At 44.0% G+C, this 24,733-nt stretch overlaps 1 protein-coding gene across 1 annotated transcript in view; it reads right to left on the bottom strand.

Moving 5' to 3' along the window:
* Positions 1–12,763, bottom strand: part of LRRTM4 (leucine rich repeat transmembrane neuronal 4) — a 224,036-nt gene extending 211,273 nt beyond the window's left edge. The window contains exon 1 of the mRNA XM_009884140.1: positions 11,239–12,763. Coding sequence (XP_009882442.1) covers positions 11,239–12,756 — 1,518 coding nt within the window. The 5' untranslated portion in view covers positions 12,757–12,763. The remainder of the gene's footprint in view (positions 1–11,238) is intronic.
* Positions 12,764–24,733: the final 11,970 nt, after the last annotated feature.

The following is a 24,733-nucleotide window of genomic DNA, read 5'->3' as shown; positions in this document are numbered from 1 at the left end:
GAGATGTCCTCAGCCACCTATGGCATATCAGATACCTCGTCCTCTCAGATTAGCTTAATGTCATTGCGGAGAAAGGAATGATTTTAACAGCTGGACACGTTATTTTTCACTGTGAAGGTTATTAACCTTTGGAACAAATAATCAGAGAAGTGGAGTTTTCCCTCTAGGCCCTTAAGCGATTCTCTGGAGGCACTTTTTTGTCAGAATAAATTATTAGTTGTATAAACAGTGTAACTTTTGGGAAGTTTTGTGGCCCTCGCTATAAAAGACGACAGAGCAGATGGCTAACTGCCTCTTCTCCACTTGAAATTCGTTATGTGCATCAGGGTAAAATATCCCCCCTCCAATCTTCACTAGACAGGAGGGGCAGTGAAATACGTACCATTATGCCTCCTTTTACTTATAACCTACGCGGAAAACTCACCGAAGCAATGTTAATTCTAGTCCCTTGTCTATTACAGAAAAACAAAGAAGTCTGGACCTTGTTCTCAGAAGCTAATGTAATAAATGTTTGGGAGCTAATCATAAATAGAAGAAGGTTAATCAGTTCCTCAGGTTGTCAAAGCTTTGTGCACGCTGGGACTCTTAATATATTCAACAAAGAAAAGGCAGCAAAGAAAATACCCATAGATTTTGTTTTCACATAAAAATTTCTAATAATTCAAATCGCCAGTGGGTTGCTTCCTTTTTTGATTTGTACAATTTGGGTTCTAACCGCAAAACCGCACAAACTACCGTCATTTCCCCATTTCACTTCGCACGTGACATCGCTGTGGCCTTTAAAGCCAGAAGCCTAAGGTATGATTTAGAGGCTCTGGGAAAGAAAATGATAATGTTGGGGAAAGAAATGGATCAGAAATTTACATTAAAATCATGCAATTTCAGTGCGCTGCAGAAAACTACTGGGACAAGGGAGCACCTGCGTAGCTGTAAGTCAGTCTCTGTTGCATCTGAATATAATATAGACCGTTCAAAAGAGCTGAACAGGCATGTGCTAATGCCACCCCGAGACAGAGCAGACCACTTCAGACCGGCTTTTATACCAGAACAAAACAGACTCAGTAGGAGTCCCTTAAGGCTCCAGACAATACTTTTTTCTTTCACGTGGCAGCAGTAGCTGAAGCCCCAGCCCGATCCTGCCCCGGCGGAGGCAGCCAGCGACAGCCCACCCTCCCCGGCCGGCCCTCGGCGTAAGCGCAGGGGAGGGCAAAGACCACAAGAAGACAGGAGACATTTTCAAAGCTTTAAGGATTGATTTCAATGCTCAAATTCTAATGGAAGTCAACGTGACCTTGCTTGCTTTTTTTGCTTTTGACAGTCTGACAGTTTGTACGGAAACGTTCTCTCCCAGCTCACACAATAAATTAACGGCAGAGTTCAGAACGGCTCCTAAACCCTGTGGCCTCCAGCCAGGCTGGACGGGTGGAGCACCTCGCTTGCCAAATTCACAAGGAGGAATGACGTCTTCCAGTCTTGGAAAGAAAGGTTGAGCTTCCTCCATAGAAGCTCTCTCCTATATATTCTTGAATCTTATTTAACTCTGAATTATGCCGGCCAGCATGACACATCTCTATACTCAAGAGTAGAAGAACGTGGTGCGGTTTCCTTGTATAATTGGGCGAGTAAGGAGGACGCAGAGCAGCAGACTAAGATCTAGCCTTAGGTTCTTCCACAAATTAGAGCTGTAAACAGTGTGCAGATCCACATTAAAGAGGAGCAATGCAGAATTGCTAATGGCATTATGCATAATGCAAGCCTGAGGATGTTCCCACTAACATCATTTTACCTCATTCTCTCACACATGGGACAGAGCTGCTCTGAAGCTGCAGAAGATCAAAAGTCGAGTAGAGAGCTTTGCACAAACTCTTGGTCAACTTCAGTATTTGTAGCATTTTTTCCTTCTTGGTACTAAGAATGCAAAGAATTGTGATCAGAGTTTGTTCCCAAACAACGTGTAACGTTATGAAGCTGTCCTGCCTGTGGCCAGTTCCAGCACAGCAGGACACACCTTCCAGGTGAAGGCCCACCACGCTGAGCCGTCTGTTCCCACAGAGTCTTGGATGAGACATGCCATTATAGATGGAAATAAAATTATTACTAAGATGTATTAGTCCTAGGACTTGTTTTGTGTGTTCTAACCTCTGTGTGTGTGTGCGTACATACAGATGCTGAACATCTGCCCTGCCCTTCAGTACTCCTTAATACACATTCTGTTAAATTAAATGGATAATGATGACCCAGAAAAATCATTTCTCTCATCTTCACATAATGTGAGAAGTGGATGGTAATTAACTAGCCTTTAAGAATGACACTGTCGATTATTTCAGGACAATCAAATAATAGCAGAGAAAGAGAGTCTGAATGGGAAGGACAGTATCAGCTGTAGAGTTTAAACAATAGCTGTTTTGCCTGTCATTCATACCAAACTGCTGCGGGAGGGGGGAAAGAAAAACTATTTATAACCTGTCAGTCTCAAGAAACCACAATTATGATGATTTAATTAACACATAGAGAGGCTTCAGGCAATCACATCATTCTAAATTTAAGAAGTAGCACATTTCAGGCCCAAGATGATTTAGAACATTAACAAATGCTAGTTGAACCAGGGCAAGAATTTGATGGCCTTGTTGGTTCCTTTTAAAGCATCCATCACAGCACAAAGATAATCCAAATGGATGTGTTAGTGAAAGATGAGAGCAGTGAAGAATCATCTGGGGTTTCAGAGGCCATCACACAGAAGGAGAAGATGATTTTTAATGAGAACCGAGTTTGAAAATGAGCAAAAACACACAACTCAAGTCTATTCATCAAAGACACTCTATGCATTGGAAAAGTCTGGAAAAAAAATTGAGTTAGGGTGTATGAGAGCGCAAGCTGCTAAGAGTGAGACTGACCTTCCCACTGAGAGCTTGAAGCTTCTACTCAGTGCCAAATAGGTCTCTCCTTGGCCTGATGCCCAGGAGTGAGTTTTAACCTGTGCACAGTGCAATCGCTGAACACGGGGCGGCCTTTTCTCTGCGCAAGACGGAGTTGGAGTCATCCAATAGACAGAATATTGTCAAAGGGTTCTTAAAACCCGGATTGCAGTACTCACTGGTCAACTCTCCCGCAAGGAACTCACTCTTCATGTCTCCGTTTCCTCCTTCTGCACCTGCTTGTTTAGATGACCTGCCGCGTCCTACGCTCCCAGACACAAAGTGATTCCTCCAATACCTTCATACGGAGATTAAACTTGGGAGTTGTCAGCTGCTATCCAAACGCAAATAGTCATAGTAATACCACTACATTGAGCTTAACTTCTTTCACTTTCTATTGCCTGCAGCTTAACTGGATTAAAATGCAAGTAATGTACAGGAAAAGCCTACTTCTTTCACTCCAGAAAAAAAAATAATCTTGACCAGACTTTACATAAGAAAAAAAAATATGCCATGAACCTTCTGCTTCAAAACTGGTTCTTTCATTGTCTGTCAAAAGTTGAAGATGGAGATTGCTTTTTCTACAATGTATATTTATATCAGTATGCCGCTGGAAGCACTGCACACGCACCCAATGCTGAATGTATCAAAAGATCTTTGTACACTACATAATTACTCAGCTCTGCCTGTTGCGATGAAGGACACGCCACGTTCCACAATACATTTAATACAAAGTGACTTAACAACCATCTAATTTTTCTCCTGATGTAACACTTTTGCAGTGCAGTTGAAATGTTCAGACAGAAAACACTAAGTACTTCTATGTGACAAAAGAACTTACAAAATTCAGCATCAAAATCAAGATTAAGTTCAGTCTTCCCAATTTAGGTCTTCACATTAACAAAACACATACAAACACACAACATCAACAGGCCGCTTTTGATCATAGACAAACTGATCACCCTAGTGAATTTCCCCATAAGCCAAACCCAGAAATATTCTCTTTCTTTTTACTGTAGTTCTTTCTATTTCAGAGGAAACCGAATAATACGGTGATGGTGAAAGAACAGAAAAAGAAATGGAACCTTCATGGGAAAGAGCTGTTGCATAGTCATGATCTACGTGATAGAGGAACAAAAAATTAGGATAATGTTACTTAACTGATGGGTTTTGAGAACTTCAGATAAAAAGCACTATATAAAAAAGTGCTTGCTTTTTTGTCACACAAAGGAGAGAAGCTCAAGCACCCTCGCAAAGTCCTCTCATGTTCTGTAGGAAGTTCCCGCTGACAGAGAGACAGCCTTGGAACAACTGAGCTTTTAGGAAAGATTCTCCGGCCTGCTAGCATCCATGGACTTCTCATATTCTGGCCAATTATATTTAAATGTATCCACAGAACCACAAAAATAAATCTAAACTTGAACTACGAAACAACAGTGGAGATTTTGCTGTAGCCAGAACGTACCCCAGACCGTGAGAGATTATAGACGCGCGGTGTTTTCTGCCCTTTCTTGCCTTCCCCGTTCTCGCGGGTGGAACAATTCCCATTCCAGAGCCCATGACAGCAGTATAGCTCCCAGGAAAGGCTTTCTTTTTCCCCTGTGACTTAAAAAGGCAAAGACAAAACAAATTCATTGGGCCAAGAGCCCAATATTGCCGTCGGGTAACGCGCCCTCACACCGTCCCTTGGCCGCACGCTCTGGCTTCTGACAAAGGTGGAATTCTGCAGCTAGGAACAGAGACGGCAACTCCCTGGAAATCCCTCAGAATTGATCCAGTCATCTTTTTGAGTAGATCTAAACGCAATCTAAGCTTATTTGGCTGCACAACAGGCAGATGTGATAAAAGCTGATTAGTGTCAAAAATGTTTACTGCTGCAGCCCATCTGTGTTCAGTCCTGAAATACCTGCCTTGAGCTGACCCCATACCAGGATGTTACTAGCACTATAAACGCAAATCACACAGGAATTTTTCATGTCAAGATGTTTGCAGTGAGGATAGCAGGACCGAGGGCTGCACCCCCCTCTCTGCCACGCAGCTCCCGCTGGAAACGCCGCAGTCTCCTGACCGGAGCGGGCAGAGCATCTCCACGGACATCAGACAGCAGTGCCCTCAACTGCACTCCCAACGGCTTTGAAACGTGCTGCGCTCTCCTACCAGGGCAGATCGTCTGCCAGAAGGAGCAGGTGAGCATCGCCACCAAGAAGCAGAGTAAACCAGCACACCCAGAGCTCTGGCGACGTCCAGCACCCCGACCAGCCCAGCCAGCTCTGTGCTCCCACAGCCCACGCAGTTCAGGTAAGTCTTAACATCAGGAATCACATCAATTCTATTATTCTGGAGGAGAGTTTGGGAAACATTTCCAGCAGCAGGATACCTACTAATAAGATTGTTTGCCCCCTTTAGACTGTGGGGGGGTGGGTTTTTTTAATTTTTTTGGTGTGTATTTAAAAGAAAAACCCATAAATGAAGAGGTTCAACAGATTTCTGCGCTGTTTCTGTTAGCGTTCTCCCTCCTGGCATGAGCTACATAATGGACTAAAATCGATTTTTTTCTCCTCCTTAAAATACTGGCAGCACATCACAGAGTTTGAGCAAAAGCAGAAGAAGGGGTGAGAGAAAGGAAAAGAGAGATGGAGAGGGTAAACTGCATCTGTCACAATTCCAGCAATGCAGGAGTCCTTCACAGGGCCTGAGCGACGGCTGTAATGGGAATACAAGTATTTTCTTCTCTTGTAGAAAGCTTGTGCGAAGCAGCAACCTCTCCATTTGAGCAGTCCTCACTGCGCATAACTCAAACCATGAAGTTTCTAGAAAGTGGCAAAATTAGGGGAAGTAGAAAAAGAGGCGAAGAGAAGGCAGGGAGGAGGATGGTCCATCAGTCACCCTCCCAGTTGGATGTTACGCTTCAGACTATGAATCCTCAGTGCAATTGCAGAGTTCTGCCAATTGACTGTCTGCCTCTGGATGAGACCTAGTGGAGCAAATATAATGTCTGAAATGCAGTTAGGAAAGTTCCCAAGCCCAAGTGGAAATTTGGGAGATGTGGGTCCGCTGCTTTACCACTGATTATCTGCATTATCTCAGAGCAAACCACTTTCAAGGTCTCAGCAGCACCTTTATTGCAAGACCAAATTTCAGACAAGCTAATCTCTCACCCAGGCGCCTAAATAAGGACTGAGGAAGAGTTTCAGAAGTGTTCAGCGTCCTTCTGCAGCTCCCTTTTCAAATTTACAGTGTCTCAATTGCTGATGATGCACAGCTGGCTGAGTTCTTCCGGAAATACGGTCAGTCATTTTGGGAGCATCTTTGGGAAATCTCACACTTTACAAGTGCTGAGCCCAGGAAAATTTGCCCCTTTGCATTTATTGCTACATCACTTGTACTTCTATAGCACAGCTTTCTGTATACCGACATTATACTTGCAATAACAAGTATGCAAGGCTAACGAAGCCTCTGAATGGTAACAAACACAAATTTTTACCTTTGGTACTAATCCTGAAGACATTTCTAAAATTTACCTTCTCCTCAAACCTCTCGCTGGCCCCGTGCCCAAAAGATTTCACCTCTGAGCCGCTTCTGACATATTTATTCCAGATATACTGCACTGAGGAAAAGAGCTATCAGCTTAGCCTTTGCTTACTCTCCCTATACAAACATGGAGCTTATGACAGAGTTTCATTAGATTGATTCACCCTTCAGTTTACAACTCAAACAAAAATTTGAAGTCCATTTATAATCAGAGAGGTGGAGAAAGAGAGGCCGAGGAGGAGCCATCGCACACAAGGACATGAGAAAGCTGAATTAAACAATGCCCATCCTTTGGTGTTCCAAAACATGTTCACTGGAAAGACAACCGCACCGCTTTGGCCCTAAAATGGTGACAGTAGGATATCCAATTAACAATTACTGCTTCCCATACTCCCCACTCATCACCTCCCACATTCTCCTCTTTGTAACGCGCTACCTGTGGAATCCCCTTCCTTCTCCATTCCCCCAAGCTGTGATGAACTGACAGCTCTGCCATAAAGTCCTTGCGGAGTAGTCCTTATAAAAACATAGGGCTTAAATATTCCTTATAAAAACATAGGGCCGATGACCAAAGGAAATAAGGTAACTGCTCTTCAAAAAAAAAAAAAACCAAACCAAAACAAAACAAAAAGAAATTATGCCTAATCATTGAGTGCTTTCTCTCATGAAGTCACAATACCCCCTAAGGTCACGCTGAGCCCTGGGCGGCCCTTCCAAAGTTGGGTTACAGAACCATGAACACCTTTCACAGAACTGGAACCTCGGACTAAACAGTATCTGGGCCATGCAGATTATTTTGTTTTCTCCTTCTTGCATCTTGTTCAAAACAACACAGTAATGGCGTTTAATAAATAAATACTAAACAACAGTGGCATGTCAACATTTCCCTTTAAATTAGGCTCAAAAGGAGGTCAACAGCAGCCCACCACGTCTGCAGATACTGCATTCCTTTATCAATCTATTTCTTCCCACTGGCGAGAGGGGAGGAAGCACAATTCAAAGCGAACGTAATTTTGTGTGACTGATTTAGCATGTATGAGTACAAGTGACAAATGCCCCGGTTTTCACTCCAGTGGAAAACACAGGAGCATCGCAGCAGAGCCGCGGCCGTATGTGAACAGGTGGGGGTGTTTGGCAAGCGCCGGGGTATGGTTAGACATCGAGAAGCAAAAGTGTAAAAAGTAACCTCACAGGGTCTGTGTCAACCGTCTCTCAAAGGGCTTCGCATCCACTCTGCTCAGTGAACACTGAAAAGATGTTCACTTGTTTGGTCGGCTGTTGTTTGTTTTGTAACTGCCAGCCTGAGAAACAGGAGACGAATAACCTTCCAGGGGAAAGGAGGAAACCTTTTCGTTCCTTCTCCCCATATACCTTCACAGCGTGCTACATACGGATATTTTGTGTGTGATACGTACGAAAGAGAGAATATTATAGCTTGGTTTATGAAATTGCTTTTTATGGCTCCCAGATCTTCAACAAATGTACAAATAAATATGAAAGAGAGAGGAAATAAGATGCACACGCACAAAGCAAAGCAAATACCAAAATGAGATAGCAGTCTGCTAACTGGATGGTGAGAGCCAAAATCATAAGCATCCAGGTTTTTTTTAGAAACCCTTGCCAATAGACTAAATAGAATACCAGAGGCCAGGTGTCAGTGATTACAATCCCACTGATGCCAAGAAAGTTGCTCCCATTTACAGCAAGCCCGACTTTGGCGCTCTCTGTAATACAAGAAATAATTCATAAAGCCTGGAGGCGAAAAAGCAGCCGTACACACCGTACCTGCAACTCCCCTGCTTGCCGCGTACGGACCCAATACAGGGCAGCTCTCGTGCGCCTCTGTGGCTGTGCTATACGCCAGAAATCTCACTGCACTTAAAACAACCTCCCCTGCTCATGTTGCATAGCTGCTGTGAAAAAAAGAACCTGGGTAAATACCTAAGCATGTCGCTTCAAGGCCAGTTCTGTCACGGAAAATACATGGTTTGTGGATGAGATGAGTCGGACACTTCTCAAAACAAAATCATCACCAGGAACGTAACAGGGTTGCTCGCCAGGCCTTCGGCCACGCTTGGAAACGGTTCGTGGTCACCAACCACGGAAGACACGCTATTTTTGGACACCTCAGCTGCTTACAGGTGTGTGTGGGGGCAGACATGTGAAAGCAGACAATCATTCGAAAAATAGTACTGAAAAAAATAAATTCAATAAATAAAAGCAATGAATTAATGAATTCTGAAAGCCTGCCTGCCTTCATTTTGATAAGCAGACACTCTGCTCCCCTCTCAGTGGTCCTTTTTTGGGAGAAACCTCGGTCTGAGCACAGGGAACGCGCAAGGCAGGCCGACAGGAGGACGGGCCTCACTTGTACCAAATCAGAGTTTTCCCCCAAGCACGTATGTACATCTAGGTAAATTAGTAAATAACAACATATGCCATTTTCTTTTTTTTTTTTCCCCAAACATAAAACCTTTCCACAGCTGAAGACACTACAAGGATTGTTTTTTCTTACCATTTTTAAGTACTGTACAGTGCATATCTATCCTTTTACAAGTGGAACCTTGTAGCTATGGAGACGAAGAATGTTAAATCCACACTGAAGATAGTATTTCAGCGGGGGCTTATGGTTGCTACATGTGCCTTCAATGATCTGCTGTTTTCTGTCTCTGCAGTCTTCTGTACTAATAGCCAACGCATACGAAATCCCCACGCACATACAGAGCATATCTTCTACCCGTCACAGCCTGGCATAGCACCGTCATGTTCGGTACAGTCTTACCGATTTACACCGTAACCAAGAATCCCACAGCCAACCCGACACCCAGCTTGAGTTCCGCGAAGATGTGCACCAGCTCAGCTTAACCTGAACAGAGCAGCGGAATGGAATTGCTCTGGTGCTCAACAGCACCTGGAAACCAGGTGAACTGGGGGCCCCTTGTGTTTCATGTTGAGTCTGACAGTCAACACCAACTTGAGGAAGTTACGCCACATTGACCTTCTGCTACTTCACCTGGTAGGACTCTTCAACTTATTACCTACCATAATCCAAATTATCTGAATTTCAGTCTCTCAAGCAACATCACATATTCCCTATCTTCTGTGCACTACAGTCACGATCCAAATTCCATTACGTATTATGGTTTCATTACATGGACTTTCAGCTATGGCGTGCGGATTCAGCTGTCTTCCAAATCATCTTGGTGTAAATTAATCAGCATTTTATTCAAGCTAATGAAACTTCAGCAGTGTTAAACTTGAACATGAAGAGCAGACAGCCTTTCAGGTCAGATTAATGCTCCTTGTGACAGCCAGGGAAAATCCAAAATAACGTTGTTAGCATCACTTACTTTCTACTTGCACTGCTAACGGGAAAAAACCCCACACCTTCATTCACACGATAGCTGTGGAAATGCCAAGGGCATGACAGGTGGTTTTCTTTACTGAAGACATCACTGCTCCACGAGAGCAACCCCAAAACGTACAGCTTTTTTTTTCTTGCCCTTATCCCATGGTGCCAAACCAGGTAGATGCCAAGTATGAAATATCTTAAAGGTGCCCTAAAGGTGCCCTATTGTCAGGAAGTGAAAACATCCACCTTCAAAAAATCAGGATCCCAGAACTGCAGCCTGCTCACCACTGCTCATCTTTCACGCACCTTCCATACTACCTGGCTGTCAAAGACGTGGGTCAAAATCTACCATAGTCAAACCCAATTTGCATAAATGGATTTCAACAGGTACATTACGCACTCTCGGGTAGGATTTCTGCAACCAAGGAAGCAACATCAACCACGGTCCCCTAATACCACCGCATCACGTGCAGGATTAAGTAACAAGTACTGAAATGTAATCGCACACATCGTCCTCACCAGATATGAATAAGCAATGGCATCCACAAGTAAAAACAGTTTACTTACACATTAATAGTCATTGACAATACAGCAATGAAAAAATATGTTTGGGTTTGGTTTTTTTTTTGCCAGAGTTGAACAGACAAAAGAAGCACTGAGAGCTTTTGCTATTTGTATTCCCCATGTTGCTGAATCAAAATCATAACGTGGCCTTAAGTGCGTGAAGCTATTAACTACAGTAGAGTTGTTTTTCAGGCTAAGTGTTCACTTATCACTAAAATGAAATAAAAAAAACCCCAAGAATCCCCCTGTCCCAACCCAGAATTCGGGGATGTACTGTTTGACTTGGGGCCTTCACACGGCTGAGGTTTGGAAGAGCGAGCAAGGCAGCTTGTACGCTCCTGCTTCTCCAGGAAAACAAGCGCATGCCTAACTGTAAGGCTGTGCTCCAGTCCTGTTGCCCTCTGGTTTCCTCCTGAACCAGACAGAAAATGCAGAAAATCTTTGGCATTATCTTTAAATAGGCCATAAACCCCTCAAGATTTGATGTGAGGTCTGGAGTAAAGAGGTTTCCATACTTATTTTAGAACATAAAGTGTTCTTCAACTCCTCTCTTTCTACCAATACATCAAAAATAGGACTCTCTTGTAGCCACTGCTAATAAAATGGAGGAGAATAACACTCCAGATGCCTTTACCATAGTTGTTTACTTCAACGTAATCTATTTGTTTTATAAGTCTGAATTATTCAAAGTAATCACCGTCACTTCCCTGGCTGCTGTTATTTAATGAGATAAGCTTTCCCACTGAGCAAACCCAAAAGCAAAAAAAACCCCAATCTTATGTATCTTTCTAGTGTTTAGAGACACCTCAAGAGCTTCAAACATTTACCTCTCCTTCCCAGCAGCTGAAATGGTTTTAGGAGGATCATGGTTCATACCTCACATTCCCTGGAGCCAGAGATGGTATACGTGCAGGGCCCAGATCCATTAACCGATACATCCATGGTCTCAGAGTTTGTTGGCTTGTAGTCCACGTAATACTCCTGTAAAGGGGAGTTCATTTGCCTTTCGGACTCTCGGGCCTTTTTCCTGCGCCTCTTCATGAGCGAGTGCTGCTGGAGCTGTTTCATGCTGGCTGGATAGCGCTTCCACGACACGTAGATAACCAACAAAATCATGGCCACGGAAAGAAAGAGGGCCACGCTCCCAGCGATTATTTTGTGAAAGGAAACGTGCTCGTACTCTGGTTCCACTCCAGGTGTCGGGAGGTCTGCAGAAGGGCTCGGCATAACAGATGTTGGCTGATTGCTTTCAAGTTTGGAAACGGTAGGTTTAGGAATGAAGACAGGTCTCTGGGGGGTTTTGGGTGTCTGGTACGATCTCTCAGTAACCACCACCTGGATTTCAGCACAGATATTATATGTTTCCACAGCATCGCTCACCTTTTCACCCTGGATATGTTTAGGGCCTGCACATATCATAGTGCTTTCTTTATTTCCCTTGAAATTCTTAAGCCAAGTAAACAGAGGGCAAATGCTTCGAGTACATTCCCACATATTTCCGGACAGAGTGATGGAGATGAGCGAGATCCACGTATTGATGGTCTCCTGAGAGATGTTGGTGAGTTTGTTGGAATCCAGGTTCAGCTTTTGCAGGTTGGGGAGGCACTGGAAGGTCCCAGGCTCTATCCCTGTAATGTCATTTCCTGATAAATCCAAGTTGTGCAAGGAACTCCAAGTCCACGTTAACCCTTGGCTAATAGACCGGATCCTATTCCACTGCAAATAAATGGAGCGGAGGTTGAAGAGGCGTGGAAAGTGGGCAAAATTGATCTTAGAAAACTGGTTGTGCTCCAAGTGGAGCTCTGTCAACTTCAAAAGGCCAGCGAAAGCATTACGGGATAAGCTCCGCAGGCGGTTGTAGCCCAAATCCAGAAAGTCAAGGTTTCGGCAGTCTTGGAAAACTCGGATCGGCACGGTTTTCAGCGAGTTAGACCGCAAATGCAAGATCAAGAGTTTACGAAGGCCCTTGAACTGCTCAGACTGCAGCACCTGCAACTTGTTGTAAGAGAGGTCCAGATTGCGGAGGTTGGGGACCGGGTGAAACGTTTTGTTGTGCAGATGGGTAATTTTGTTGGAGCTTAGAATTAATTCCTTCAGCCTGCGGATCCCCTGAAATGCATCCTCATCCACGGAGCTGATGTAATTATGGTCAAGATAAAGCCATATGAGCTGATTCAGGCCCGCAAACTGATTTGATTTAAGCTTCTGAATGCTGTTGTACCGTAACGATAAGCCTTGAGACCCTCCAGAAATATTCTGAGGGATGTCTCTGAATGCATGAGATTCGCAGTACACAATCTTGCCATCGCATCTGCAGTTCTTGGGGCAAGCTCGCTGAGCCCCCGCAAGCATAACAAACAGCACCATAGGAAGCAGCACTAACACCACACTCATGCCTCTCAGCTGCTTAATTAAATGGAAACCTACAATATTAAAAAGAAAACAAATGTGCATTGTAAAGCTATCAAAATAAATCGCCAACAGATTACTAACGTCAATGGGGTTTCGAATAAAGCATTAGTGAAGCGGCGGATTTTGAAGACAACCTGTCTGCCTCCTGTCTTGCACTTTCTGCCGTGTAAATTCCTGTCCTTTGAGTTTCTGGCTTGCCATCTCTCCTACCCGCACCATCACCAGTACTACCCTTGTTATTCAATTACTTCTGTGTGATTTATGATCCCCTAGAAGAACCAAGAGCCTGTTCTCTATTCGCTTTTCTCCTGTACATCATCTCTCAGTGTAGCTGGTATATCCTTATCGCTAGATGCTGAGGTTTTAACAATAAACATATTTGTCAAGTCACTGTGCTGAATGCTCCATAGTGCTGGAAGGGAAATGAGCCAAAGCTTCTGGTATTTACGTGCTGCTAAATGTGTTCCTTAATAAAAGCAATGGCAAGTCCAGTTCCTCCAAAAATTACTGCAAAAAGTGAGAAATCTACTTGTAATAAAGTTTGATCCGTCTTTAAAACATGTATTTACTGTAAAATTGGACACTAAGTAAAGGCTTTACTTTTTGCATTGAGTGATTTAAGAGTAGGTTTAAGTAGGTTTACTCATTATTTTTATGTACCTAAAATACATATATAGATGCAGAGAGACAAAGTTCGACCATTTGGTGAAGTATACCATACAGCACCAGTATGGGACCCCAATACCAAGATAATGGTAGAAGACATATTTCTTTCAAATGAATCATAGTCTTAACGCATATTCATTTAAAGTCATCTAGATGTAGCTGCGAATACATACGCATTTATTTTCTTGTATAGACATTATATGATCTATGAAAATATACACACAAATACTTACATATAAATGCTGCTTTAGGAGCAGCAGAAAAACCAGAAAGTTTAAAGGGGTATATTTGATTTTAACTCCCCTCTCTCTTCCACAGATATACTGATTTTAAGATTTTGCATTTGAGATGTCAAATTTATCATACAGCAGCAATGCCGTTATGGGAGGACAGGCACATTTTCCACATTCTTTGAATAATTCTGAAAGGGGGCGGAGGGGCTGTCAGAAAACCCAACATACATACGCACACTTCCCTTAGCCTGGAATAATTTTAGGACCGGTGCCTCTGTCCAGAGTTGCAATCTTGCTAAGAATTAAAATGCATTCTTCCAGCAGGGAGTATTTTAAGGGCCGGTATCTCCTCGATAAATAATTACTTTATTATTTCTCACACACACAAAACCAACCCTGTGCTGCAGTTATCTAATCCAATTTTAAAATCAAGGGGCAATCCTGCAAAATAATTCCTAATCTGAAATGCCCCTGACTATGTGTCTCTGCCTTTCACTTTAACGGTTAGATTTTTCACTTAAATCCTCATCTTTTGCGACTGCCTCTGTGCCAGCAGCAGCCAGCTAGAAATATGTTCTGGCTCTTACAGACTTGGGGGTTGGGGGGAAGGAGGGAGGGAAATAAACCTGTCACACTTGAAAAAATAAGACTGGCAAATGCCTGCTGGAAATCTAGCAGCAATATTAGGGGTATCTTTTCAAAGACCAAAGAAGCCGTTTCAAAACCACCTATGCAAGAAAAAAACCCACCCCCACCCCCACCCCCGCCTTTTGCTTCCCACATACTGCAAAGTGTTAACAGTCCTTTCCGACAGCCTAAATAATACCACTCCAGGCTCATCGAATATGAATATAAACCCAGAAGAAATTTTGTCTGAGCGTGCCTCATGCATACATGTACTTATCTATACGTGTGCAGGTGTGTGGGTGGGTTGTACAGACAGCGAACGTACTCTCTACAGTCCTTAACTCGGTGCAGGCATTTACAGATTAATTACATATAAAACCACTGCAGGAGGAAAGGTGTGTATGTGCCCGGGGAGGGGGGGGATACATGATCTAAAAATACAATAGCAAGTACAGTGAGTCACCTGGCAAAGGAATGCACTGCTGCTGTTTAGACTGTTTCCCCCTCTTGAACAGCTAATAATCCAACTGAAAAACATAGCATGCAGCTGCAGCCGTGCTAGCAAACAAACAAGAAAAGTTCGCTTACCCATCCTTTTGTCATCCACAAACGTCCTCCTTTTCCTTTCTCCAGCCGTGTTCTTCTCTCTCTTTCCTTTTTTTTGCTCTTCCTTTGCCTCCCTCTCTCGCTTTTTAAAACTGGTCTCTTTTCTTCAAACCATCAGAATCTTCATGTCACAGCACAGTTGCCACTCACATCACCGCCATCCAGCGTGCATGCCAGTAACCCACACAAAGTTCCCTAGAGAGGACAAGCAAGAATTTTGGGGATGAGGAAGGGAAAGGATAGGGAAGGGGCTGGGGGTGGGGAAGACAGGACGAAGGAAGGGGGGGAGTGTGTGGGGGGGTAGGGAGGGACTCTAAGCTCTGAGAGCCGTTGTGTAAGTCATCAGAGAACCATCAGCATTAAGTGGCAATCAGCAAGTAAAAGCTATAGCAGACCACGAAGGTAAACCAACTTCGCAGGGAGAAATGAAAAACCCTGTGCCGGTACCTAGCGTTTCTCATTCCGCTGCCTTTTGCCATTCCCAGACACAGCCATCCATCCTCAGCTCCCGGCTCCCAGAACAGGCAGGCCTCCTCGGCCGGGCCAGACCCCGCTTCAAACGCTACGCAGGGCAGCTTTATCCATTTAGCCGGGCAGGTTTAAAGTGTTTTGTAGCTGTGCTGAGAGGCAGCTCTTGTCTAATTCAGAAGGCTTTCCAGAGAGTGATGATGCTTTGGAGCTTGTTGGTGCTAATGTTCTAGTTTGTGATACACTGAGTGCCCTCCACTGGAGAAAACAGATCACACATTAAAGGCATGAACAAGTGAGCCTGTCATTGCTATGCAGACTTTCTTCCTTCAGAAAAGAAAATTAAAGACACAGTATTGCCTTGCCCACCATCATCCTACCCCGGACCCCTTTGCCTTCCCTAGGTTATTAAATGTTTATATTGTGGATTTTCCGGCAGCAGGTGTAAAACACTAAATAAAACACCAAATAAAACACCTGTTCCCCCGGTATTTGGCAACCCGATCTCTTTGTAATCCACCTGACCTGTGTATTTTTCTTGGGCAAATTCTAAACTGTTTTTATTTTCCCATATTCACAGGGCGAGAACAGGAAAAGGAATGTTTGCAGATTAAAAGAGAAAGTCGTGTGAAAGGGTCGGGGGGGGGGATCGAGGGGGGGACTGTACAAACTGATCATCCACGCCAAAGGCGTTTAATTGCCTGCACCAAATCCAAACGTGAACATACTGAAAACAGCTTGTTTTTCCTTTTGTTAACCTAAGTGCCTTTTCACTGAGCGCGACAAACAATGCAGAGCTGAAGCTGCAGAATGAGTGACCCCATTTTTCTTCTAAAGCCCTGCTCCCCCCAGCTCTCCCCCATCCCGAAGCGGGGACCTGTTGCCGTCGAGCGCTGCTCTGGGTTTCAGCAGAGTTCGGCCACAGACCCTGCGGTGTGATCCAGGCTACGACGCTCCCACAGCGTTTCGCCTCCTGCTATCTGTCTGGCCGGCTCACTGGGGCTTGAATTCATTCTCGCCCAGTTCAACAGGAGGATGGCAAAGGGACCTGGAGCCAGTGCCGCGCCGCAAGGAGCTCCTCGGAGTTCATCTGGGTTAGTCCTATTAACCAGAAGCAGCTGAGAATATAAGCCTCAGCGCAGCCCCGAACAAACACACATGTACCATTCCAGGTTTCAAAGCAAACTCGGGTTTCTCAGAGGGCAGCACTGTGCTGTACCTTAACGGTCTGAACTGGGGTTCCTCGAGCTCAGTCATCTGTGCTGTCTGTCCAGCCGTGCCCTCCTCTCCCCGTGCTACGCAGACATCGGGTATTCTGAAAACAATCCCCCCCCCCCACCAACCTTGAGTTTAGTTGCCAAAATAGCAGAAGTACTTTATAAGGAAGTCTGCCATGAGCTGACTGTTATGTGCTATTTTTTTTTAATATTTTTGAAATATTTCCCCTTATGACTAAAGAGCCCCCTGCTCAGCATTTTACAGCCCCTATCTCTTGAGGTGTCTGCGTACTACTCCTCCTAACTCCACGCTATAACAAAAATGAAAATTGCATGAAACTTAAGGCCAGATTTGGACATGGTTTAGTTCCTCATTCCTGGCTCAGGGAAAAAGACCACTGCTTGCCCCTGCAATCCATTCCACCTGAAGTCGCTCCTGCCCAGCCCCAGTGCCCTGTCCCCTCCAGGATCTCCATCGGCGCAAAAAGCCTGGGACACAGGATGGGCAAAGTAGTTCAACTCCATTTAAAAATAAAATAAATAAATAGTATCCACAAAATCCATAGAAGCCAACTCTTCATCCCCTATATCTGCATCCAGACTACAACATCTCAAAGCTTCTGAATAAAAACCCTGGTTCCGTTTGTCCTGTTAGAAGAATTTGTTGCTATCTATAGATCAGAGATTGATTTGCATAAGAAAAATATCATCACTAATCACTATTTTTACTCTGAATCGGCCAGCAACACATACCTCCCTCAAACAAGACTCAGAACTTAATTATCATAAATGATGTTGAAAGTACTTTTTTTCTGTATCTCTATTAACTACATCTGCATTACAGACAGTATCACTTTAGCTAACATTCATATTTATTCATGATAGAATTTCCTAATAAAGGTAAAAGCTAAAGTGTGCAGTTATTATACCTTGTATTGATAATTCTCCAGGAACAGTCCATTTGAAACTTTGCCAGATCTGAGAGTGAACTGAGGAGAGTGATGTCTAAGGAAACTACCAATTTTCAGGGGATGTCTTTTCCTGGATCCTTTGATCCTACGAGAGCTGAAGCAGCGCTGCCATAAGCTGTCCTACTGCCATACACTTACTGAGACTCAAACCCCCACATCCCTACAAAAAGTTTTAAATAATTTTGTCTTCATAAAAATCCTGTGATACTGTAATGAAAAATTTCTCAAATTCCAAACCAGAAAACTTTAGTACCTGAGCTAAAACCCAGTGAGTTTTCACTCAACAGTATAAATGCCACACGCCCTTTTTTTATAAAAAATTGTCTGCTAAAATAGAAAACCAAACCATTTGAACATTTGCTAAAGTGGAAGAAACGGATAAGTTTTAATCAGGCTAAACGGTAAACAAAAGCCTCGTAGAAGAAAGGAGGATGAACCTGCCTGTTTGTGGGTTTGTTCCATTTCTTTAGAGCAGCGCGAGGTACCAGATCTCCGCACGCAGCTGAGAGAAACCTGCAGTGTTGGGAGTGCTCAGCTCATCCTCGTCCAACCGGCAAAGCCTCTCGCCACCGGACCAAGAGTTACCCAGATGAATTACCCATCCTAAGAAGTTCGTGTCATGGGATCTATAGCTTCTCTTCCAGGACAACAGATCTGTACATGTCTAATTACATTTTTGATCAATACTAACAGTTGTGATGATTTTTTTATATATATGTCAGGTATATACATACCCACATTGTCAAGTATGCTTGGAACTTTAACCTTGAGCCTTTTGGCCTACCAACTTGTTTCCGTGCACAAACATTTAAAAATTAACAGCAACAGTAACTAATATTGACATGGTACACTGACACTGCAAAAGGTACCAACACCAACAGCCCTCACAACCTGCCTGTAAGGAGGAGCCGAAGGCACCGTACTGTCCTGTAGCGCCAGCTGTCCTGTTCCTGGAGATTTACAGCCCCGAGTAACTTCTCCTGGTCGCATCAGGGGTGGAACTATTGCTGGAAGGAAATGAGCTAACGCTCTTTGGCCAATTTCTTATTTTCTGCCTATAGAGCCCTCTAAGGTTTGCACCGCTCCTGCACACTCTCTTCAATATACTCCTTAGTGAGAAAGACATGAGAGAAATAAGCAAACTTGAGAGGTGCTGGGGCCTGTCCGCGGTATTGCCACATCCAAGTTTACAAAGCTCATGACTCAGGCAGCAAATAGCACTTCCCATTTCCCCTTGATCTACTCAGCCATTAGCTTGCGTTCCAGTTGCATTCTCAAGGCTTTACAAAATCATTTAGACTTCTTGGGAAGATTTAGAGGTTTCAGGCACAGAAAGAACAGTTATAGTCCTCCAGACAGAATATAAAACAGGAATCCTCCCCAAAATACTTCCCCAACAGAGCCATGAGTTCTGCGATGACATCTGTTTCATAAAGACGAGTGACCTTTATTTGAGCTCCAGAGCGTGGAAGAGCCCCCGATTCCTGGGCCAGTTGCTGCTGCGTAGGACAACCTGCACTGCTGAAGAGTTTCAGGAGTCAGAGCTCGTTGAAAGAGTCTGTATCCAGCTCGAGCCCTGCAGCAGTGCCTTCCCCGACCAACATCAACCTCCCAGCAGTCCCACGCAGGCCTTTGCTCCCAACATCTCCGCATTCATCAGGCGCTAATGCAACCGATCGCACGACAGCTCCTCCGAAACGCAGCCAAAGACACAACACCAACACCCCCTCTGACTTAAGAATTCTTGCTTTGCAGTGTAACTACGAAGGTTGGTATGACTCAAAGCGTAGAACGAGATGATCCCAGCTCCAGTCTCTGCATCTCATCCAAGGCGGCAGAGAACACTCCGGAACAACCTGCATTCTGCACTAGCCCCAATCCCGCTTTGAGATGCTCTCCGGCTTTTTTTCAAACCATTATTCTCACAAGCGCATCATCTTTACCAAGATGCATTTCCTCTTCATTTAATTAAGGTTTTATTTAATTTTTTCTCAGACAACTAATAACTATTTTTATCTATAAATTTATCTGCTTAGTGACAAATGTCTAATCTCAGCCCTAATTGCTTTTAAAGCATCTAACAGCCTTAGCAAACCCGATCTAAAAACAAACAGGCAGCCCAACAATACAGATATCGCATATCATAAGATTAACTAGAACATAACTCCTCCTCAAACGCGAGCCCTGCTCTGCTATCCAAACGCCAATTCCTTAGTTTATACCTCTAACGAATAGTTTGCAGCATCATCTATCAGAACTTGCTGGCAGCACGCTACAGCCAAAAGATACTTAAGATGTTTACTGCTGTCAATATTTGGGAGACTGCAATGAAAAGATGGTTGCAACCACAGATGTTTGACCACCCCACCCCCCCCGTCAGCTGGCTGTGGGGTGCACTGGAAAAAGCAGAAAAGACAAAAAATGCTGACTATGTTTTTCTGGAGTGGACAAAAGCCTGTCCTTGGCAGAGAGCAGGAAACTACAACATGGACCATTAGCAATTGGTCGGGTTTCAGAAAAGCAAAGGAAATTAAATAGATGTACATGCTCACATCCTTCCTTTTCAGAGGAATTACTACAATGACTTATATGCTGTAAAATTTGAGCTAGATGAAACATCTTCACAGCGTGATCATGGCACTGGAGTGCCTTATCAGTGTGCCCTGGTGGGAAATGGGGGGGGGGTGTCCTCTAGATAAATTTCATCTGAGATTACAAAAGGTTTTTTTCTTGGTTTTTGTGTTTTGTTTTTTTTTTTTTTTTAAATTCGCATCACTGTTATTTGCCAAACAACAACACATCAAGGAATTGATTGAGCAGCGAGAAGGTAATCAATGAGTAGTATCACAGGTACGATATCAACTCTCATTGCAACTGTCAACAAACAGAAGGCAAGCTCGCCTGCCGAAAAGATAACACATGCACACGCATGCAAACACCCAGAGCAACTAAACGCAAGACGAAACTGTGCCGATGAGCTCAAGATTAAACAACTTCTGCTTCTTTGTTGTATTTGGCTGCAATAAAAAGGGAAATTCCTGCCCTGTGCTGTACTTATAGCAGAATGTATATTCCCTCGTGTGTGCTACAGCAAGCGGTTCCTCCGCCGACGGCACGACACACCAGCAATAAGAACAGTCCCAGAGGTTCCAGGCAGCTGGAAGGAGGATTTTTAAGACTGTTCAAATGTTGGGAAACGCAACAGAAACCCATCAAGAAAAGGTGGGACAAAGAGGCTGAGCCAATAATTTTCAGTCCAGGCAGAGGCGGCGGTTAAACAAGATGTAGCACCGGAGGTGACCATCCCCGAGCGCTACACCAGCCCTCCCGCCCCGCGGCCAGCAACCTTGCCCCACAGCAGGCCAGTTGCCCCCCCAGGCTGAAGCCAAACTCCAGCCCAGGGCCGTGCTGGTGACCCACGGCTGGGGAACGGCCAAAGCCAGCGCCGCTCTGCTCTGAGGAAAGGGTCAGACAAGGCAAAACCTGCCGCAGTGGGGGACCAACCTGCTAATGAAAACACAGCCTAAAGCTGTATTTATACATTACATACGATACAACGGCAAATTTACTCATGTAATACTTTTTCTGGTGTCACGGTGGCTGTGGTCAAAAGGCCTCCTATGTCTTTGCGCTCTGGGATCTACTTTAGATCTACAGTAGCCAACAGAATAATTTCTGAATTGGCATTTTGTCTTTTATCACAGATTTTGTCAGTACTCATTCTCTCATTCTCCCATCTTCCTCTCCTTTTGCTTTCAGAACATATGCATTTGAAATTGCTACATGGTATACTGATCTCCCAAAACCTAGGCAATGGATTTTCTCTTCTATCAGTATTTCAATGTATTTTTTACTTCCTCAACAGTCACTGAAAATATTGCCTCCATACAAGCAAATATATACAGTCACAGTTCTGTAGGCATAAATAAAAAAAAGAAAAAAAAGAAAAAAAAGGAAGAAAAAAAAGAATCTCTCTCACCTTCTGTGCTGGACAATCTAAAGGATCTACTTAAGCGAACTCTTACATTCATATTTTCTAAAGATCTTAAAAAATAAAACTAAATTCCTTCTGCCTCCAGCTATGCATACTGCCAGGGACTTCTGAAAATAAACCCTTTAATGTCTTTCTCTGCCTTCTGTCAGTGATAGACAAGTCTACACCAGGTAATAAGAGATGCAATTGTGCTTCAGTAAATCCTAAGAAATTAAGTTAAATAAAATACCCCCACCCCTCACTGCATCTACTTAACTATGAGTCTATGTAGCCTTCTTTGAAAACTCCTGCAGCTTCTAGAAACGCTGTATTTGTTGAAAGAATTGATGCCTAAACACAGCCGAGAAACCAAGGCTCTGCTTTGGAGCACCGTCAGAGCAGCCGGGGATCTTCGCGTGAGCACCCTGACTTCTCATGACTTCTCTCCTCAGCACAGGGCCTTTAGTTTTCCAGCTTGGGCCGCACGTGAAAGGTTCCCGCCTCCCCTCTGGGCCACCGGCACCCACGGAGTCACGCTGCGCGATGGCAAGCGCACAGCCAAGGGCAGGCAGACGCTGTCGCCTCAACCTGAGGGGGCGAGAGGGGTGTTCCTCTCCTGCTCCACTGCCCCAAAAATACACACCGAGTCGAAAAGACAGTTGCAAAACATCCGTCAGAGGGTATCTGACACCTTTTCTTCAGCTAAGGAAGACCATTAAAGCATTTCCAAAGGAAGACCAACAAAACCCAAGCGACTCACTAAAACAAACCCCCTAGTTCTGAAAAACAATTCCTGCAGCGGTTGGCAAATACCCGAAACCACAGACACCGTGAAGTTCTCTTGTGTTTCAGCACTTTGCTGAAAACTGTTAGGTTTTTAAGCTAGCCAGGTTTTGATTTTTCAGCCGTAATATTTCTTGAAAACAATCAAGAGAAAGTAGTGAGCATGCTAAATAAATAACTAAAAAAAATTAAAACCCTTCCTACTCTAACATCCAGAGACTGACGGCAAACTGCCTGTACCACTGCCACTGCTGCTGCATCACTGCGATGCTTTTGGCGTCAGAAGTCAGGAATAACAACCACACTTGCGAAAAACAACTTTTAATCATCTTTTCCTATTTCTTCATAATACATTACTACACAGTTAAGCATATTTAAGTTTTTTTCCAACAGCTTCTCATAATGGCAGCCAGCTGAGTATCCCTGAACTGTTGTTAAGATTGGCCTGGTGAGAGATCCAGTGGCTATAGAAAAGAGAGACGTGAGCACAGGAGAGGGACCTGGAGTTGCTCGGCTCCCGTCTACTAAAGACAGCACCAAAGTATTGATCAGTGATGCTTTGAAGCACGTTTGTTCGACCACCCTCATCACGCAGCTGGCTTTTGGCAAACGTTTCACTGGGCATTTAAGTCAGGTTTCATTCCAGCTTTTAAAAAGTGTTTCATTAAAACAGATAGGATTTAAATAAATGAATTCATCCCAAAGGACATCTGGACATCTGTTATGTACCAAAGTAAATTTCTATTTAGCTAAATCCTGAGGCTTTATCTATCAGATGGATAATCTTTGGCATTTATATTCCCTCGCCGTTCCCACCTCCCCATCCCCCATCATTTGGCACCTGCCAATCTTGAATATACATTCCGAAAACAACTCTGCCTCTCTGCAGGAAGGGATTGGGAAAGACACGAATTGCTCAAATCCTTGAAGGTATCTCACCTTCTAACCCCTCTATAAGAGTCAGTAATTTTTAAATACAGGAGGGTCCCTGAAAGGTGACCTGGACCACAGCTGGACCGGGTACGGCAGAAGCCACCGCCCTGTCCCAGTGAAATGTATTTGTCAGAGAATCACAGAATCATAGACTGGTTTGGGTTGGAAGGGACCTTGAAGACCACCCAGTGCCACCCCCTGCCCTGGGCAGGGCCACCTCCCCCCAGCCCAGGTTGCTCCAAGCCCCGTCCAACCTGGCCTTGAACACCTCCAGGGATGGGGCAGCCACAGCTTCTCGGGGCAACCTGCCCCAGGGGATCACCACCCGCACAGAAAAAAATCTTTCCTGGTATCTCATCTCAATCTCCCCTCTTTTAGTATAATACCATTCCTCCTCATCCCATGGCTCCCCCCCCCCCCCCCCCAGCCTGTCCTCCCAGCAGAGGGGCTCCAGCCCTCCCAGCATCAGCATATAGAAGCAGCACATACCCTATCTGAAAGTAACAAGAAAACCCAGCTTTTGTCAGTCACGCATTTCTCTCCCTCACTTAAATTCCATGATGCTGAAGCATGTAATAATAATACACGATTTACCCACATCTCATTTCTCCTTTCCACAGTGACTGTGTTTAAGGTCATCATTTACATTGAAAATCATCCTTGAGTTAGTTAATTGAATAAAAGTAATTCAAATCTGGCAATTGTTAATAAATTTGAAGTCCTACAATTTGGTTGATCCTTGGAACCATCAAGAGGCTAAGAAGTCACTTGTCTTTATCTCTCATGTTATTAAAGATGGATACATCTAAGCTCTGCAATATTAGGTTGCTGCATTAATGTACGGTCATTTATGTTTCAATGTGAAAAACGAGTGTTGGCATTCCGGAACGGCAGCCGTGATTTTTTTAAATGGAGACAAGATTTACTAAACATGTCCCTAACTTTGTAACAGAACCTATTTTAAGGCACAAAGGGAATATTTGCACGCTCCTCCAGATGATTTATCCAAGAATGTAAATCAACATTCAGCTGATGAGCTTTCAGAGGGTTTTTGTTTTGAACCCTCTTTGTTTGTGTTGGTGGGAAGGGGAAAAGAGGGGCGAGAGGATGACAAGAAGGTTGCAAATCCAAGGTTCTGATGTTTCCGCATTCACTGTGGGATAAACACAGTCCGTCCTGGGATGACACTGGGGACGGGGTGCAGCAGGACAGGAACACCTTCTTCAGACTGCACGTTCAAAGCCTCTGAGCCATCTGCACACTCCCAATAAGACTTCTTTGCAGGTAACTTACCAGTCTCAGAATTTACTCGACATCCATAAAGTCTTAATGAATCTATGGATTTTCTTTCTGTTGACCTAGCATATGTTTTTTTTACTCTAATCAAATGAAATTTTGTGTCATCTGTGGAAAAAAATCTCACCAAAACTTCTTACAGCAAACTGAACAAACCTTCCCTTCTTCACCTAGTTTTATTTTGCA

Source organism: Charadrius vociferus, unplaced genomic scaffold, assembly GCF_000708025.1.
Source record: "Charadrius vociferus isolate BGI_N301 unplaced genomic scaffold, ASM70802v2 scaffold384, whole genome shotgun sequence".
Lineage (NCBI taxonomy): Eukaryota > Metazoa > Chordata > Aves > Charadriiformes > Charadriidae > Charadrius > Charadrius vociferus.
Note: the sequence above shows the minus strand (reverse complement) of the source record. Positions and strands in the feature narration are given on the sequence as shown.